General features: G+C 34.4%; 4 protein-coding genes across 6 annotated transcripts in view; 1 reads left to right on the top strand and 3 right to left on the bottom strand.

Moving 5' to 3' along the window:
- LOC129285846 (serine/threonine-protein kinase TOR) overlaps positions 1 to 841 on the top strand; it is a 29516-nt gene extending 28675 nt beyond the window's left edge. For all 3 annotated transcript variants that reach the window (XM_054921782.1, XM_054921781.1, XM_054921784.1), the window contains one exon: positions 175 to 841. In XM_054921782.1, coding sequence (XP_054777757.1) covers positions 175 to 193 — 19 coding nt within the window. In that variant the 3' untranslated portion in view covers positions 194 to 841. The remainder of the gene's footprint in view (positions 1 to 174) is intronic.
- Positions 842 to 2416: 1575 nt separating this feature from the next.
- On the bottom strand, positions 2417 to 4369 carry LOC129285742 (F-box protein SKIP22-like). The gene has a single exon (XM_054921606.1). The coding sequence runs from the start codon at positions 4241 to 4243 to the stop codon at positions 2807 to 2809; it is 1437 nt and encodes a 478-aa protein (XP_054777581.1). The 5' UTR covers positions 4244 to 4369; the 3' UTR covers positions 2417 to 2806.
- A 922-nt stretch (positions 4370 to 5291) lies between these two features.
- Positions 5292 to 10173, bottom strand: LOC129285743 (probable zinc metallopeptidase EGY3, chloroplastic). The gene is made up of 6 exons (XM_054921608.1): positions 9355 to 10173; positions 8268 to 8465; positions 7755 to 7979; positions 6712 to 6950; positions 6194 to 6348; positions 5292 to 5884 (listed from the first exon to the last, which is right to left on the bottom strand). Exons 1-6 carry the CDS (start codon positions 9922 to 9924, stop codon positions 5529 to 5531), a joined length of 1743 nt encoding a protein of 580 aa, XP_054777583.1. The 5' UTR covers positions 9925 to 10173; the 3' UTR covers positions 5292 to 5528.
- Positions 10174 to 11233: 1060 nt separating this feature from the next.
- Positions 11234 to 12681, bottom strand: LOC129286083 (uncharacterized). Its single transcript, XM_054922113.1, has 2 exons — positions 11867 to 12681; positions 11234 to 11689 (listed from the first exon to the last, which is right to left on the bottom strand). The coding sequence occupies exons 1-2, from the start codon at positions 12443 to 12445 to the stop codon at positions 11234 to 11236; spliced, it is 1035 nt and encodes a 344-aa protein (XP_054778088.1). The 5' UTR covers positions 12446 to 12681.
- Between the last annotated feature and the right edge of the window lie 3536 nt (positions 12682 to 16217).

Genomic DNA, 16217 nt, shown 5'->3' with positions numbered 1-16217 from the left:
AACTCATCAGGTTCTTGTTTTGTTAACATTTGTCCTCTAATAAACATGATCATGCATTTTGGAGTGACTAGTCTACAAGCTTTAAACCAGTTGCTGTCTCCTTTTTTCCTTAAATCTTCAGATTTCTTGCTTGGCACAAATTTATATTGATACTAACCGATTCAAATGTGACAGGTGGTGCCCTTTCTGGTGAGCCAGAGAAAGAGTATATATTGTACATGTTGTACATAGTGAAATTCTTTGGTTTTCTTTTTTTCTTTTTTGAATACAAGGCCACGGTACAACCCGTGCAAAAAAGAGAGTTTAGGTCATGTCAGCATGGAAGAAGTTGCTACAACCAATCGGCGGGGTATCAAAAAGTTGAACTTTTATATTATTAGTTGAGGCCTGGTGAATCAGCCAATCGACGCAACTATCTGTCTGCCTCTCCGAATGTATAATTTTGTGCAGCATATGATGACGTTACCTACCTTGTACAGTCATCTGTCTTCTGTCGGCGCAAAAGAATGGGAGTAGGATTTGAGCAACTGTTTGAACATGGGATAGGATATAATTAATATTAATTTAGTTATTTAGAAATATTTTATTAGGATTATGTGAATAAGAATATTGAGTGTCCCCTTCAAGCTTTACCCTCCTCTCTCTCGTACCCCTCCCCCTGCACTTCCTGTTTCACCTCAAGCTGCTTCGTCCTGTGGGTGAGATCTTATTTTCCAGTAGGTCTTTTTGTAAATATGTGTAATTCTAGACCTGTGAGATGCACGAGGTTTTAGCTTGAGATTCTCGCAAGGAAATCAGTGTGATTAGTATTGTTGAGAATGAATATAATTTAAATTTTATATGTTCATTTTGAAATATTAACATAGTTGATTTGAAATATTGAAGACATAAATATTACTCATTTTCCTACGAGGTTTCACTAACAAAATTATATCTAGTTGATTCTTTTCTATGCGTTATATGAAAGTGTTGAAAAAATTTATCCCATTAGGTTACATTATTGCAAGAATTATAATTTCATAATTCAAAAATTTTTAATTGGCTGTTGATGTAACACAGGTTCTAGAACACTATCATTTATCGTAATTTGTTAAATTTGTGAATTATTATAATGAAAATCATAATTTTATTAACGTTGATGTCCAGGTTCTAGAACACTGATCATTTATCCGTTTTGTCTAAATTTGAATTCAGGATTATAGCTGCTTCGTTATATTCCTTACCATTTTCTGTGCTAGAAATGTTCATGATTTTATTTTTTGACAACAAAAATGTTCATAATTTATGTCCAAGCTTTAAAGTAAATGACTTGCTCGAACGTCATTGCCTATCTTTAAAGAACATTTGAAATTTCAATTAATGATGGATCATTAGTGTTCGGTTTCATGTCTAATTTATTCTTCTTGGGTCATCAACAGTGAAGAATAATACACGTGCTTTCGGGGATCATGCTCCGAGTATTACAAACAACTGACTTTGCCTTCTTTCTTTCTTTCTTTTTCCGGTCCAAAACTAATTTGCCTTCTGAGCGAACGTAGAAAATGAATTTTGGTGATGCCGGGGAAAAAAAAAAAAAAACAAGTTTACAGGTCTTTCCTTGTTTGTTTTTCTGTCTTTCACATCTAAGTTCATCAAGTTTTACAAAATATACTAGCGACCACCACCATCATCTCAATTACTCTCAAGTATTCATGTTTCCTCCCCTTCCATGGCCTTTGTTTAACACACACACACACAAGCTATTGAATATTCACCTCAAAGGCCAAGAAATGGGGATAAGAATAAATGCATAAAGAAGTCGTCTCTATTCTCACAAATGCAAGGGGATGAGAATAAACGCATAAAACAACACAAAATATTGTAGAGATGATACCGTTATTCTGATTTTCTTTCCATCATCCCAATTCTATCCTCTTCACCAAACATGACATATTATGTTTTCAGTCGTACCAAATATGAAAGGGAGAATGGAGTTGAAGGACTAAGGAAAGTAATTGATGACAGTCAAGGACAACAATTAAGAAAATGATAATGAAGTGCCCTAGTCCTTAGACAACTTTTGAGAAGGAAAGGGTTCTCATCCCACTTAATTAAATAGATAACTTTTGGGGTAGAGTTGGATGCTTCAAAGGTATCGAAGATGATACCAATGAACCGAGTTAATAAAACATATACCATCTGAAGTTATGAATTAAGTAAATTCTCGTCTTTGCAAGATAAATTTATCAAATTTTATGTTCTTTGAATACTATGATATATACATGACATCCAAAATGCCTACTACAACTTACAGGAAGCCCGTACCAGAAATTAGTAAAGTGCGTGCCTAGCAAAGTTGTACATCAACCAAACTGTCACAGAGGCCTAGCATGCAGCCGAATTACAACGAAAGTATGAAACTACCAAGGAACAACAGTGAAAAAAGGAAAGAATTTCATTGTACCACGATCTGCTATAATCTACAACAGTCTCCTCCAAACTCAGTGGGGGAAAGCAAGGCTTTGAGTTCGAATCACTTTGCAATAATACTAGTTACACATGTCAGCCATGTCAAGAGATATAACCACATGATAGTTGTTCAAGAATGTTTATTCCCATACTACAAAATATACAAAATAGTATTGCCAAGCAGAAAAGTCTACTTAAGTCTTAAATCTACACTTGCAACCAGAAATTTATGTCATGCCCATTCCAGCAAGGTCTTTTTAACATAAAGATTGTAGTAATTGTCTCAGCCATTACTAAGGACCTGGTCCCCACACTAGTGATCCATGATGAAAAGACACTTTTTAAGTCAGCAGACTAGTCATTCATGAAGATCACACATTGGATGGAATCTCCGGCGTGGTTGAAATGTATGGAATGGTAAACCAGGCTGTCCAAAAGGAGAACGTACGCCAAATCCTGGAATCCGATCATAGTCTCCACCCACAACTGAAGGTATACCAAATGGATTTGGGTCTCGTCGGATTCGATAGTATGTTGGATTATCATTTCGAACAATGATTGCTCTATCAAGATGACGCTTTGAACGCTGCATTGCTACCCACTCATTAGCAAACGAACACTTATATGAATTAGTTCCTTGTTCTAGTTTCCTTCGTCCAACCAACTCCTCGAACTTCTGCTTCCACAAGTCATTATTTGAGGACAAATATCTCATTTCTGAACACGTGCACGCTACTTTGGCAATATCAACACCATGAAGATACTCCAAAACCTTGAGTTTAAGCTCTGTTGGGAGGCGCATAAAACAAGGCGGAGAACCCAATCCAGCCTCTTCACAGAGATCAATTAAGAGCGGCAATGCAAGCCCATCTTTGACCATCTTCCATAACTGGAAAACGTCATTTTCGCGGTTATAAACCCCCGAATTTGTGTTATCGTTCGAACCAGACTTTCCCAGCATCAACTCTACAGGGGGGGCAAATTTACGTTTATCAAAGCTTACTCTATGCAGCCCAGAGCCCCCAACCGACAAGGACCCATAAACATTAACAAAATGCCCCAAACTCTGAAATTTCAATACCACAGTTCTGGTCGAATCGGAGTCATTAGTTAGGATGTCAGGCAGAGTATATCTTACAGATAACGTCGAAGTCGCCGACGGCCACTGATCCAGAATATTCGAGCAGCTAACCGCCACGCCTGAAACCTTATCTAACAGAACAAAGCCAGATTCCAGAATAATGGCATGAACAGCAACGACCAAGAGCTCTACATCATTAAAATCATTACTCAGCGTTTCCCTGAGCACCCTTTTCACGAAAGAAGGTTCAGAATCGTTCTTCCCCATCACCTCAACAGACCCATCAATGACTTCCATGCCCTCCGAAATCACGGGCTTTTCTAACTCAGAAATATCATCGGTCATCATATCAGTCTCTCCAACTTCCATCTGTCCTGATGATGAATGTTGATTCGGGGTTTCTTGCGTGACAAGATCGGTGTGCTCGGTCTCCGATGGTCCAGGCTTGTGCACCAGGGCGGTTTCAAGGGAGAAAGCATTGGGATTGAGAGAGTAGAAAACGAGGTCACCGCTGGCTATGCCAATGGAGTGCAATGATTCGTTTGCGGTGGAAGCAGTGATTTCGTCCTTTCGATTTAGCGAGAGATGCAGAGAAGAGGAAGGGGATGAGATGGCTCGAGATAAAGTTTCTTTGAGTTGCTGCAAAGAACATGAATCCGGAACCTCGATTTTTAGGGTTTCTTTGGACTCGAGAGATCTGTCTCTGAGCTTCATGGTTTAAGATTCCAAAGGATTACAATCGAATTGAAAAGGAACTTATCTATAAAGTACACTGAACGATTTTGTCCTTTTATTATAGCACACCATAGCCTCTGCTGCAAGTCGGTGCGCAAGCGATAGGATAACCTTCAGTTTCAATAACCAAAACCTCAAATGAAGTTAATAAATTGCGCTAAATTATACCTAAAACAAAAAAGAAATTGGAAAAAATGAATATCATTAATTTTAATATTAATCCATCACTAACATTCATCATCGTCATTCGTCAATATGAATATCAAATTATCAATTTCATAGTAAGACAATCAGAGAGCATTTTTCATCTACAATATTCTAAACAGCATGACAATATATTCCCTCTCCAACATTTTACGCAAAGGCTCAACCTTTCCACAAATAATATAATTGAGAATTTAATCCTTTAAAATGTTAAAATTTTAATAAAATTTTTTGAGATCTTTTTATTAATAAATTTTAAATTAAAAAAATAATTTTATTTTTATTGATAATATGTGATTTTTTTGTTCAATTCTTGTAATTCTTTGATGAAAAATTGTGATTCTTTAAATAAAAGTTGTGATTAAAACTTATTATTTTAAAAACTTAATTTTTAATAATAAAAATTACATTTAAAAAATTATGAACAATTCACAGAACAAAAATCATTATTTTTTAAATAAAAATTATAGTTGAAGTTTATTTTTTAACAATAAAAATTATAATTAACAAGTTATAATTTTTTTATTTAATTTTTATAATTTATATAATAAAAATTGTAATTTCTGATTTGGACATATTAATTTTAGTAAAGATAAAATTGTCTCTTTATTAAAAAAAATTATTATTAATAAAAAAATTTTTAAAAATTTTATTAAAATTATAATATTTTAAGTGATCAAATTATTATTTATATAATTTAAAAAAAAATTTAACATTTTCCCAATAATAATTGCATTGGTGCATCATATTAATGATCAAAAGGTTAAAGAAAGCCCACCCTCTCGTAATATATTGTTGGTTGCGGTTGAAAACAGGTGAGAGCTAAAGAGTAAGACTACCATTCCACTGGATGATGTAAATACATAATAATTACGTACATCTACCGAGAAACTAAATACAATTACAGAATTACAGGGAGCCATTTACATGCTAATGGCATTGAAGCCCAGTAACATGAAAGCTCTCTTATAAATGAAAGATCATTAGTTCAATTTCCCTTGTAATCACATGCCATTAGTATCCGCGCTTTTAATTCCCCAAAAAAAAAAAAAGGAACCATTTACAAATCGCCCCTGAAAAAGGGACCACTGAGGAATGAGCTGGAGAAAGTGCCTCCACCATTAGGGAAAAGCGTGAGGAAACAAATAAGAGCAAGGACAACACCCCAAGCAAATCTGCTTTCCCCCAAAGGAGATATCTCATCTTTTGCAGGTATTTCTTCTCCACCCCTCAGGAAGGTTGCAAATAACCCCCATGCCAAACACAGGACACTGCCACTCAGGCCACCAAGACCGAGCAATACCGAAGTGGCGAAGGATAGCACCGCAGCAGTGCTTCTGCCAAACATGGCTTGTGCTATTCGACCTCCTTCCAGTCTTCCACAAGGCAGTAAGTTCAGAGAAGTGACCACCATCCCTGGATATGCATGGAATTATAAATGTTAAGTTATTACATCTAGGAGGGCATTGTCCAACTAACTAATTTTCTTCACCGAGCATAAAGAATGTAAGAAGAAGAAGAAGAAGAACAAGTGTCCAGATCTGGACTCTCTCATTCGATGATGTCTAGGAAGTCCAGAACGTAGGCACATATATATATATATATATATAGGCTACGGAAGTCTAACGACTAACATGATCGGATCCTTAGCTGTGAGGAATTGCATATTGGATCATTCCTTTCAACAAGAGGAAGTCAGACATAAACAAGTCCAAAGAAGCTTACCTAGAAGCCCAGCAAAAGCAAGTGGATCAACGGGAACTCCAACACCTTCCACAGCATAGGGGAGCACATTTCCAAGATCATCCGTGTAAGGTCCAATGACAAATTGGATGAAAGAAAGTAGAGGGTTGTTATAGAAAAATTGAGGCCTTATGTACCTGTACATGAGTAAGAAGCAGAGAGTTATGATCAAGTGTTGTAATGCTTGACTTATATTGCAAAGACGAGAGAAGTCTTGACGTTGCTGTGCTTATACACCATCAAATCTTGGTTTAGACTTGTTGGATTGGATTCATCATATTTCATGAACACGTAATCTTTCATCATTCAAATTCATCAACACGCAAGTCTTTGTTAAAGCATAGAAGTTGAGGTTCCAGCACAAATTGTAATTATCAATTGAAAGACATTATCCTTGATCCTGACAAGAAACAGGCCTGCTTCATTTTTCCCTTTTTGGATGAAGAAAAAGTATCACAAAACAGTAATGCTTTTGATAAAATACTACATACAGTACTCACATAGCATTATCCCCTCCATTGAAGCTTCCATCAGCAACAAAAGCAGCAACAGCCAGCAATAATGAAGTCAGATATGCACTAGCTGTACGGGCTACCGGAATATCAAAAAGAGCCTTCTTGTTTGGCAAGAGGGACTCATAGTTGTTCATCACTCCTAAGCACCCTGTCCAATTAGATGGCACCAAGAAAGAAGGGCTGAGTTTAACACCATACCGAGCTGCTGTTACCCTGGTGGCTATCTACATGATGAGAAGAATACAACCAATGTATAAATAGCATGCCAAAGAAAATAAACAAATCTACATAATAGGATTTGATTGAATAACCTTATGTGAATGCACAATTCCATTAAATACAGAACAGAAATCAAATAGCTTTAGGCTCTTAGTGATTGTTCGAGCTATCTACAACAAAAGTAACACAGCCAAAAGAACTTACAAATGCTTTCTTAAACTCGGATGTCTCCTTCTGCGAGACAATATTAAAGACATACAAAATATTCACTGCTTTAGTTTTATACTCATTATGGGACAAAAAATCCATTCAGTTTATCCAACTCTTTTTAAGTATTCATTTAGACTAGAAAGATAAGGATAAAGCTTTGCTATCAATACTTCTGTAACATTTGTGATGTCCACTTTTAATAATTTATCTTGGAGATCGTCTAATAAGCCAATTAAAAAAAAAAAAAACTAAACGATATGAGATTGAGGAACTGCCCTTTTAGATGTCCCTTCAAAGGTGACATTGTCTATCAGTTTATAAAATAATTTGTTATGAACCTTTCCTTATTTCCTGCAAGAGAAGTTTAAATATGGATTCTCTAATAAAGAAAGAGTATGGAGCATCAAATCCTCCAAGCTTCAAGAAGTCAGAATGAGTTTACTAGTTTGAGATAAACTGTCAATCAATCAGATTCCAAGACACACGAGTTATTTACTTATTGGATGCTTACTTCTTGGGATTGAGTATAACATGTTAGAATCAGATCACAGTATGAGACTAACTATCAAGGTTGATGCAAAACATCACAAATATCTTACCTCGGATACTCCCAGAATAGTTATGAATCCACCAAATAGAGGCACAACGTCAGCTAAATAGTCATCAATCGTCGCATCAGGTTTAAGGAAGAAGCCACTCATGAGAGCAATTGTTCCAAAGGTGGTAACACATAATGCTATTGCACTAAGATAACCAAAAGGAGTGCTCAACTTAGTTGTCTCAAACTGAAGGTCCATTTCTGATTTGGGTTGGACCACGCAAGCCTGAATGCAAATGAAATTTTAGTTGTGGCATTGGTAGTCAAAAGAAAAAAAATCTTTAAAAAAGAAACTATTTGGGAAAAAAGATGAAGAAATTTAATCTTTTTTTAAAAAATGACATAAAGTCAGCATTTAATGTCAGGACATCATGCAGACAAAAAGTGGAGTGAGTGCCGCAAAATGACCACCGAACAGATCCCAGTCTTGTTCTCAAAAGATTATTCCATTGCTAGATAAGATGTGCAATATAATGTAGACAGCAAATTTTGCTTTCAGTTCATTGTGGAGTACCTGTTTTGTAATGTCATTTGCTTTCTCTTCAATGAACCATAATACCACATCTCGACCTGCCGCCTCAGATAGCTTTTCTTCCAACTTGGGAATTACCTCATCAATGGGTCTCCTCAAATTCCCAACAAATATGCCCCCATCTCCAAACCTCCGAACATCAGTTGCAAAAAATGTATCAAAACCAAAGCAGCTCTTCAACTGTCATGTCAAATGAGACACGTCTCAAACATGCTTGATCTTAAATTTGAGAAAATATGGTCTTAGCTATAATGTTCAAAAGATATAGATAGATGCCAACAAATAGATAATCTTGAAGTTGCCAACATAACAATCCAAAGATTAAAGTATATTTCCCTATTAGAGATGGATTATCGGTTTCAGAATATTTTAAAGCTTCTAAGGTTTTTTTTACATAAATACACGATTGGTCCCTTAGTATTTTGAAAATATAATATGGTCCCCCCGATTTTAATCAAGTCAATGTTGTGTTCAACATTATTTTTTTTTTGGACGAATGGTGTGTTCAACATTTAAATACAATACTTCAGTGTTTTTTTTTGTTTTTTGGTGCTCATTTTTTTTCATGAAACAATGAAAGAAAATGTTCTAGATAATCTGGTTAAGCATATTAAACTTGAGCCATTAGATTGTCATGACAATACATGACAAGGAATCAAGTGAAATGACTCTTCAGTTATGTAAAATCTCCCATCTCCAATCCATTTACCTTCTAAATTTGTGCACTTGTCATCAAGCAAACTCGTGTGGCCAAGCTATGTCCATGCATGCCAGCTAAATATAAGATCAAGACTTCTTGTCATGAAAGCACAAAAAATGAAATACTTAATGGAATTCTTTAAAATATTACACGACAAGATTGACTTAATTAGAAAGATCACATTAAAAATGCTTACAATGCAAGAGAATTAAATAATGGGTATTCGGCTATTTTTTTTTTTTAATATTTACCTGGACAGAGATGATAAATTCGGTAAATACACGACATGTAAACGCGCAATAGATAAGAAAAATCACAGATAGGATTCATAGGAAAAAAAAAGTATTGAATATAGTAAATAATCATCACCTTGTTAAGATCAAGAGCCTTGAAAGTTTCCTCTGCCTTTTCTAATCTCTCCCTTTCCCTTGTCACACTCTCACGTACCAACCTATTAAAGAGACCCAAAATAGGGTTACCATTGCTATCTCTGTCAAGCTCCTTCAGCTTCCTATCAGCCCTCTTCTTCTCTAGCTTTATCGCCGCTTCAATAGAAAGATTGCCCATAAACTTCTTGAACTCCTCGTCAGTCTTCCAATCCATTTCTTGCTGCTTCTCCCTTTCCTCAGCAGAAACCTGCTCGTTTTCCACTTCATCTTCTTTTGCCGACTGCTCGCTAACTCCTGAATCATGTTCATGACTTCCATTCCCAGGAACCACAGCAGCCGTAGTAGTAGAAGAAGCAGGAGGAGGAGAGGAATTGCTATCCTGTCCATCTTTGAGGGATGCTTTGAGACGCGTGAGTGAACTCTTTCCGGAGTTCAAAGAGTTCGCTCGAAAAATGACGTAGTTCGATGGGTTGTTCTTCCTCCTTTTGTTCCCAATTCTATGAGTCAGTGAAGATGAGTAAGAGTGGGAAACTGTAGAAAGAGTTGCCATTGGAGAAGATGAGAATTGAGAGAAGCCCGATTGGCCGCAACGAATGATGACGACTCCATAGAAAAAGTAGAGAGAAGAGAGCACAGAGGGAAAATCCAGAAGGATGGAGAACTTGGGCGATAAGGTGGGTGACAAAAGAGTGATGGTCCCACACAACCGAGCACGAATCTTAACATCCTCCACCTGGCAGTTCCACGTTGTTGTTGTTGTTGTTTTTGGGGAAAAACATCGTGTTAGGGTGGATAACGATTAGAAGCAATGGAAAGGTCCACACGCTCTAACCGAGCTACTCCAGCTTGTGATCTCACTATTTAACATCTTTCTTTTAAAGAAAATTCACTTCACCTTCCAATCACTTCTAGAATGTAAAATATTTTTCTTTATATTGCCAATTTTGTCTCATAAATATATTTTAGTAGAGGTTAATATATTCGCTGCTCTCTCTGGAACTCTTGCACGTGGTCATTTGAGGTGTGAAAAAAGAGTGCATGTCTGGTGCAACATGTTTCATCCATCATTTATCCAATGGAATATGAGCAAAAGTCATTAGGAAATACCAAGAATATATAATAAATATGGAATATGAACCAGTTTGAAATTTTTTTGACCCTCGATAAAATTCTTATAGTTGTGCGAGACACGAGTTTTGGAATTGTAGATGACTTCTGGCAGGCCTTTGACAGTGAAAAGAATACGATAGTGGGTAAAAAATAAAAAAAAAAGGAACCAGCATCAAAGTCCTGCCCATTTTTCTCATTAAAGAGATAAAGGGAGGGCTAAGAGATCTCTTGCACGTAGTTAGGGTTGTAATAAACTGATTTACTCCTAGACTGTTTTGCAAATGTTCATCATTCTTTCCTGTGTGGGGATGGACTCGGGTACTATGGTTAATTGTTCATTGATTGTTTCTGTAAGAAATGCATTTTTTTTTTTGGGGGTTTTTCCCTTGCATTCTTGATAATTCATAAAAACGTATGGCTGCCAATAATCAGTTGCTTCCTGCATTGTTTGAGTCTTGATCCTAGTTGTCTTTACATTCATTCGATTTCTGTGTTGGAACAATCGGCGATGATTAAAAAAAAAAAAAAGACTAATTCTTTTCTTATATTTTGGTGAATAGAAATTGCAATGAGGGTTGTTTGCTCTGACACTACCAGTCAGAATGCTAGTGGCATGCCTCCTTGGTAATTCTGAATCTTTGATATGTTCAATTGCATGGATGTTCATCAATTCAATGGTGGAGCTTTAACTGGTCAGGTTGTGAAAACCAAGCATTAAGATAAATATTCATTCCAAAAACGTTTTATATTTAACCCAAGAATGAAACAATAGTCTCTCTGACAATGTCATCCATGATAGCATCTCCTATCTCCCTTTGCATCTCCCAATTTTGTGTATTGGAATTCCTCCACTCTTCAGATGTGAAGAAGGATTCTGTGAGCAACAAGTGGGTGGCTGTCTTCACTTCTGCACACTGTTTCTCCATTGAGCAAAAGTGCTCATGTATTAAATTTTCAAAGTCTTCAATCTCTAAAGCGGCTCTGATTGGAAGTTGTTTACCTTCATTTTCATGAAAATTTTCAGATTTTCCTACACGGCCTGACAGTAGCTGCTTCCTTGTCTGCAGGATTATCTTCTTTCCTTGGCAAATAGTTGTCCTGACCATACGGAGTTTGGTACTTCTTACATGTCCCATTTTGGCAATGTCCAAGTTCATAAATCGCTTCGTTAAATAGGTTGAAAGCATGGGATCTCCAACAGATTCCTGGGTTAAATTGGATATAGGAGAGAGTTAATGGGGCATGTAAACTTCTCACTTGTGAAAAGAGTAAATGTGAATGTGAAATTTATTAACGCATAATGTTATGTAATCCTAGGATGTTAACATGAAATTTCTTAAAGTTGTCAATGACTTTTTTCAGAAAATTAAATAAACTCTTACCTCTACTCTTCTCACTTCAGGAAGCGTAAATGTCTGAAACATGCTCATAAAAGTTGAACCACGATGCTCGTAAGACAAAAGGTTGTCTACAACATCATGGTAAGTGAAATTTTCAGATGCTGCTAATTTTTGCTTCGAGAAAAACCCATATTTTGGCTTTTTCTGAGTGCCTGTGGTTTTCCAATGCACATATTGATCACTCTTATGCTGTCCATCCCAGTTTGAGAACTCATGGAAATCACCTGAGAGAATGAACTTGGAAAGTATTGATCTTAGGATGCCTTTAGCTTGTAACAACCTTCTTCTCACATTGTACAAATCACATTTGACTGATCTCTTCAGATTCTTCCGTGAATGAAGGCAATGCATATTCCTAGTAGTACCAGAGCTGAAGTTCTTGAACCTATAACTTTTTTCTGAGAGGCAAGTTTGCAATGAAAATGGCTCTTGTTGGTGCTGAAGATATTCTTTTAGCTGTTTTGCAGATTCTGGTTTGGAAGCATCCATCAGAGGGGCTAGAAGGATACGAAAGAGAAAAGGTTGTGTGAGATTTTGAGGATGAGACTGTGAATTGAACATGTTCGTCTTATGAATGAACAGAAGAGCGTAAGAAAGAGATTAAAGCAAAAGGGTTGGTGTGGTGGGGAAAAGACATTGATGCACAGCAGATACTATGATTGAATGAGGAAACAAAAAGCAACCTCGTAATTGATTAGTGGCTCCAACATGTTTCATATAAATGACTGATTATTGCATAAAGTTTTATTTTCTCTTTTCTAGGACATATATATTATTTTCCTCTGGATTATAGTTAATAGAATAGAACATGTACTTATGAGGTGTGATGGAGGTATTAGACTTCAAAAGTGGGCAAAGTGAATCATTTGTGAACAGATTGAAAAAGGGGACATTCCGACTCCTTTATCATTTAATTCATTGCTATCTCCTTGGCATGCAATTATTATTGGGAACAAAGAAAAATGTCTGAAGCATGCTTGGGTATGTGCAATGTGCAGCAAGCTAACGTCAACTAATGATCCAATTTAGAGTCCTTTTTATTTATGAATAGCATAAATTTCAATAAATTTTCTAACTAATTATACATTTTGAGAGTGAAAGAGAACAAGCTTATAAAATAGGGATTTGGGAAGAGAGATTAAACTCACTGAAATATGTGATAGATATCTGTAGAAGAATGGATATTTTTAGATACTGAGGTGCACACGTGAGATTTGAAGATGAATCAAAATCATTGAATAGAGCTGTTTAACGGTTCTCTTGAACGCATGCTTGGATCATCATGTTGGCCTTTGTGCTAATGTCTTTCCTACTTTCCTAACATTTGCTAATTGTTAATGAGTGCTCTTCATCATAGAAAAATGGAAGAATGATAAAGAAGTTCCAAAACAATTAATTAATTCAAGTTAGATCTCAAGTGTCAAATTTTAAAAATTTACAAACCCATCTCTAAATTTTACAATTACGTTGTAAGGAATTTGCAACTTATTTTTTAAATTTTAATATGATTGAAGAATAAAAAAAACTATTTTTTCTACTAAAATTTAAAATACAAATTACAAATTTATTACAATGAAGTTTTAAAATTTGAGTTGAAAATTCATAAAATTTGATATTTAAGACCTAATTTAAATTATTTAATTATTTTGAAATCTCTCTGTCATTTTTTCTAAAAAAATAAATAACTAGTCTTTTGCTCTTTAAAACATAAAATCGTGTATTTATGGGGAATTTGATTTGATACTTATAGAACTTGAACATCAAAACTAAACAACTAACATTAAGGATTCAAATTATTAAAATATACTTTAAAGAAAGAGCTCATTGCAAAAAACTAACTTATTGAGTGGATGAGCCTCTTAAACTTATGAATCTCATTTATCTTGCAAGACTCTCCCATACAAGATTCATGACATGGGTTAAATGCATTTAAATGGAGAGGGAATAGTAGGTTTTACTCTTTGATAATGCAAGTCCTATAAAAATGTAATATATCTCTTTATCTATTTCTACACATTAAAATAGGGGCAGGAAGGGGGATTCTAAATTGCAATATAAGTATACGATTATTAGTTTATTGCTATTGATACAAAGGTGTCATACAGAATCTTGTTGTAAGAAGAAAACTTGGTGACTTTTATTTATTTGTTTGATGGAGAAGACTTGAGATGTTTTCAGTTACACAGTACACACCAAAGCTTAGGGATAACATGGTTTTGTTCTAGTTTTATTTGATGGGGCCAGGTCCAATCAATTTAAAAGGGCCAAAGGTCTAAGAAGGGCTTCACCTTAAATATATTTCACAGATTATAATAGAAAAGGGGATAAGATCTTGTGGTAGCAGTTAGCACTCTCCTAAGTCTTAAGTATGATTGTTAAATCCAACAAAAAATAATAAATTATACAAAATTTTCTTAAACTTTGATTTATGTATAAATTATAAAATAAGATTTTTTTAAAAAATTTTAAAACTTGATAAAAATCCACCTTAAACTTTTAAATTTATACAGATAGCTTCCTGCCATTAACTTGACCATATATGTATCCTAAAACTTTTGTTTTGGTTTATATCCTTCTTTAAGTTGTGTGCCAATATCTTCATATATGGGAAATAATTTCTTTGTCATGTGGCAATTTTATGGGGAATACTCACTCTTTTACTCACTGGCTACTGCTCATGCTGAAGACTGTTGATTACAAAATTATTCCTTATCCTTGTATGACTTAAATTAGCCAAAAAATTCCTCGAGTGACAAAAATTGTTTTTTAATAATTTACTTAAATTCATTTAACAAATTAATTAAAATCATTTACATCCATATATTTAAAAAAAATCAAATGGTCATTTATAAATGTATTAAAAAAACATAGTAATGAATACTTTAAAAAAACAGGGCCAGACACAAATTAGGTAATGAATCAATAAACACACACACACACACACACATCCCTTTTTAGGGACCACATATGGATAAGAAAACTCCACAATTTGATGCCGTATAGGATATGGTACACGAGTACATCAACAGTTGAACTCATACATACGCAAGTGTTATGAGGTGCATGCTCTTCGTCACTTTCCTGCCACACACATTCACACACATCACAGGTATGAGAAATGGAGAGAATGACAGTTATATTTAAGATGAAATTTTCGATAGAAATTTTTAAAAAGTAAACTGCAAATATTAATTTAAATTTAAATATTTATAAATTCAAGAGTTATACATTTAAATTATAAAATTAATTATCAATGTATAATTATGATTCTTGTTTGGAGTAATATTGGCAACACAATTTTTAATTTTTTTTGTCATTAATTACTTTATTATTGCGATTTGTCTCTGTACATATATAAGGTCAAGATTTCATGCTTAATTACCAAGCTCTCTCTCTCTCTCTCTAACATGAAATGTTGTTTTACTAATTGTTACAATTAAAAGACTGTTATTAAATAATAGTATATATTAGTAGCACTCACTGCAAATGATAACGATTTAATTTGGAGACCTATGAAGCCCTTGTGAGTTCTACATTTCACCGTTGATAATAATTGCTAACCTGTTAAAACATGTTTTTTGGTTGCAATGTCTTAGGATGAGCACATAATATACTATACTATCTGACGAAGTTATGGGTAATTGTAATTAATTAATGAAGTCTGAAAATGCAGAGTTGAAGCACATATTATTTATGCAAGAAGGTGAAGAGATGGGAGTCGAGCAGTACTGTATCCTGTTTTAATTACTCCTTCTATCCTTATATATAAAATATTTTTAATTATAAATTAATAAAAATTAATTATTTAATTAAAAAAACAACAACATTTTAATTTTATTTTTAATTATTATAAATAAAAAATAATTTTTTAAATAAATTAATGAGAATACTTATCTTATTTTCTTTTTAATTTAATAAGAATATAATAATTTATTTATTAAAAAATATACTAACAATTTTTATATTTAAAATTATTTTTTTTAAAAAATATTTTATATAAAAAGGAAAAAATATATCTACAGAATTCTGATACGGACTGAGCATACGCCGCCCTCAATGTGTTGACAAGCAACAAACCTCAACTAAATTCATTAATATTACGTATATGTGAATGTCAGAGAATTATATTAGACTTGACAGCCAGAATTATATTGGACTTGGCAGCCACTCCATTCAATCAATGCGTCCGAAAACATGTGTTCATTATTTGTTGCCTGCAGATATTATGTGGCCTCCAGAAGCTGCTGCTATACAAGCTATTGAACCCACACCACATAACTGATCACCTAATAAACACCAATAAAAAATTACTAAAACTTATTTCTATTTTTTT

The sequence above is a fragment of the Prosopis cineraria genome, unplaced genomic scaffold (genome assembly GCF_029017545.1).
Source record: "Prosopis cineraria cultivar Desert tree isolate PC_DT_omini unplaced genomic scaffold, ASM2901754v1 PC11, whole genome shotgun sequence".
NCBI lineage: Eukaryota > Viridiplantae > Streptophyta > Magnoliopsida > Fabales > Fabaceae > Prosopis > Prosopis cineraria.
This window is presented reverse-complemented; position numbering and strand designations above follow the sequence as displayed.

Coding starts and splice junctions, on each gene's coding strand:
- LOC129285742 (XM_054921606.1), bottom strand. CDS start 4,243: ATGAAGCTCAGAGACAGATCTCTCGAGTCCAAAGAAACCCTAAAAATC.
- LOC129285743 (XM_054921608.1), bottom strand. CDS start 9,924: ATGGCAACTCTTTCTACAGTTTCCCACTCTTACTCATCTTCACTGACT. Junction 8,466..9,354: donor AGGCTCTTGATCTTAACAAG/GTGATGATTATT, acceptor TTGACATGACAG/TTGAAGAGCTGCTTTGGTTT. Junction 6,951..7,754: donor CTATTCTGGGAGTATCCGAG/GTAAGATATTTG, acceptor CTCATCATGTAG/ATAGCCACCAGGGTAACAGC.
- LOC129286083 (XM_054922113.1), bottom strand. CDS start 12,445: ATGTTCAATTCACAGTCTCATCCTCAAAATCTCACACAACCTTTTCTC. Junction 11,690..11,866: donor CTGAAGTGAGAAGAGTAGAG/GTAAGAGTTTAT, acceptor AATTTAACCCAG/GAATCTGTTGGAGATCCCAT.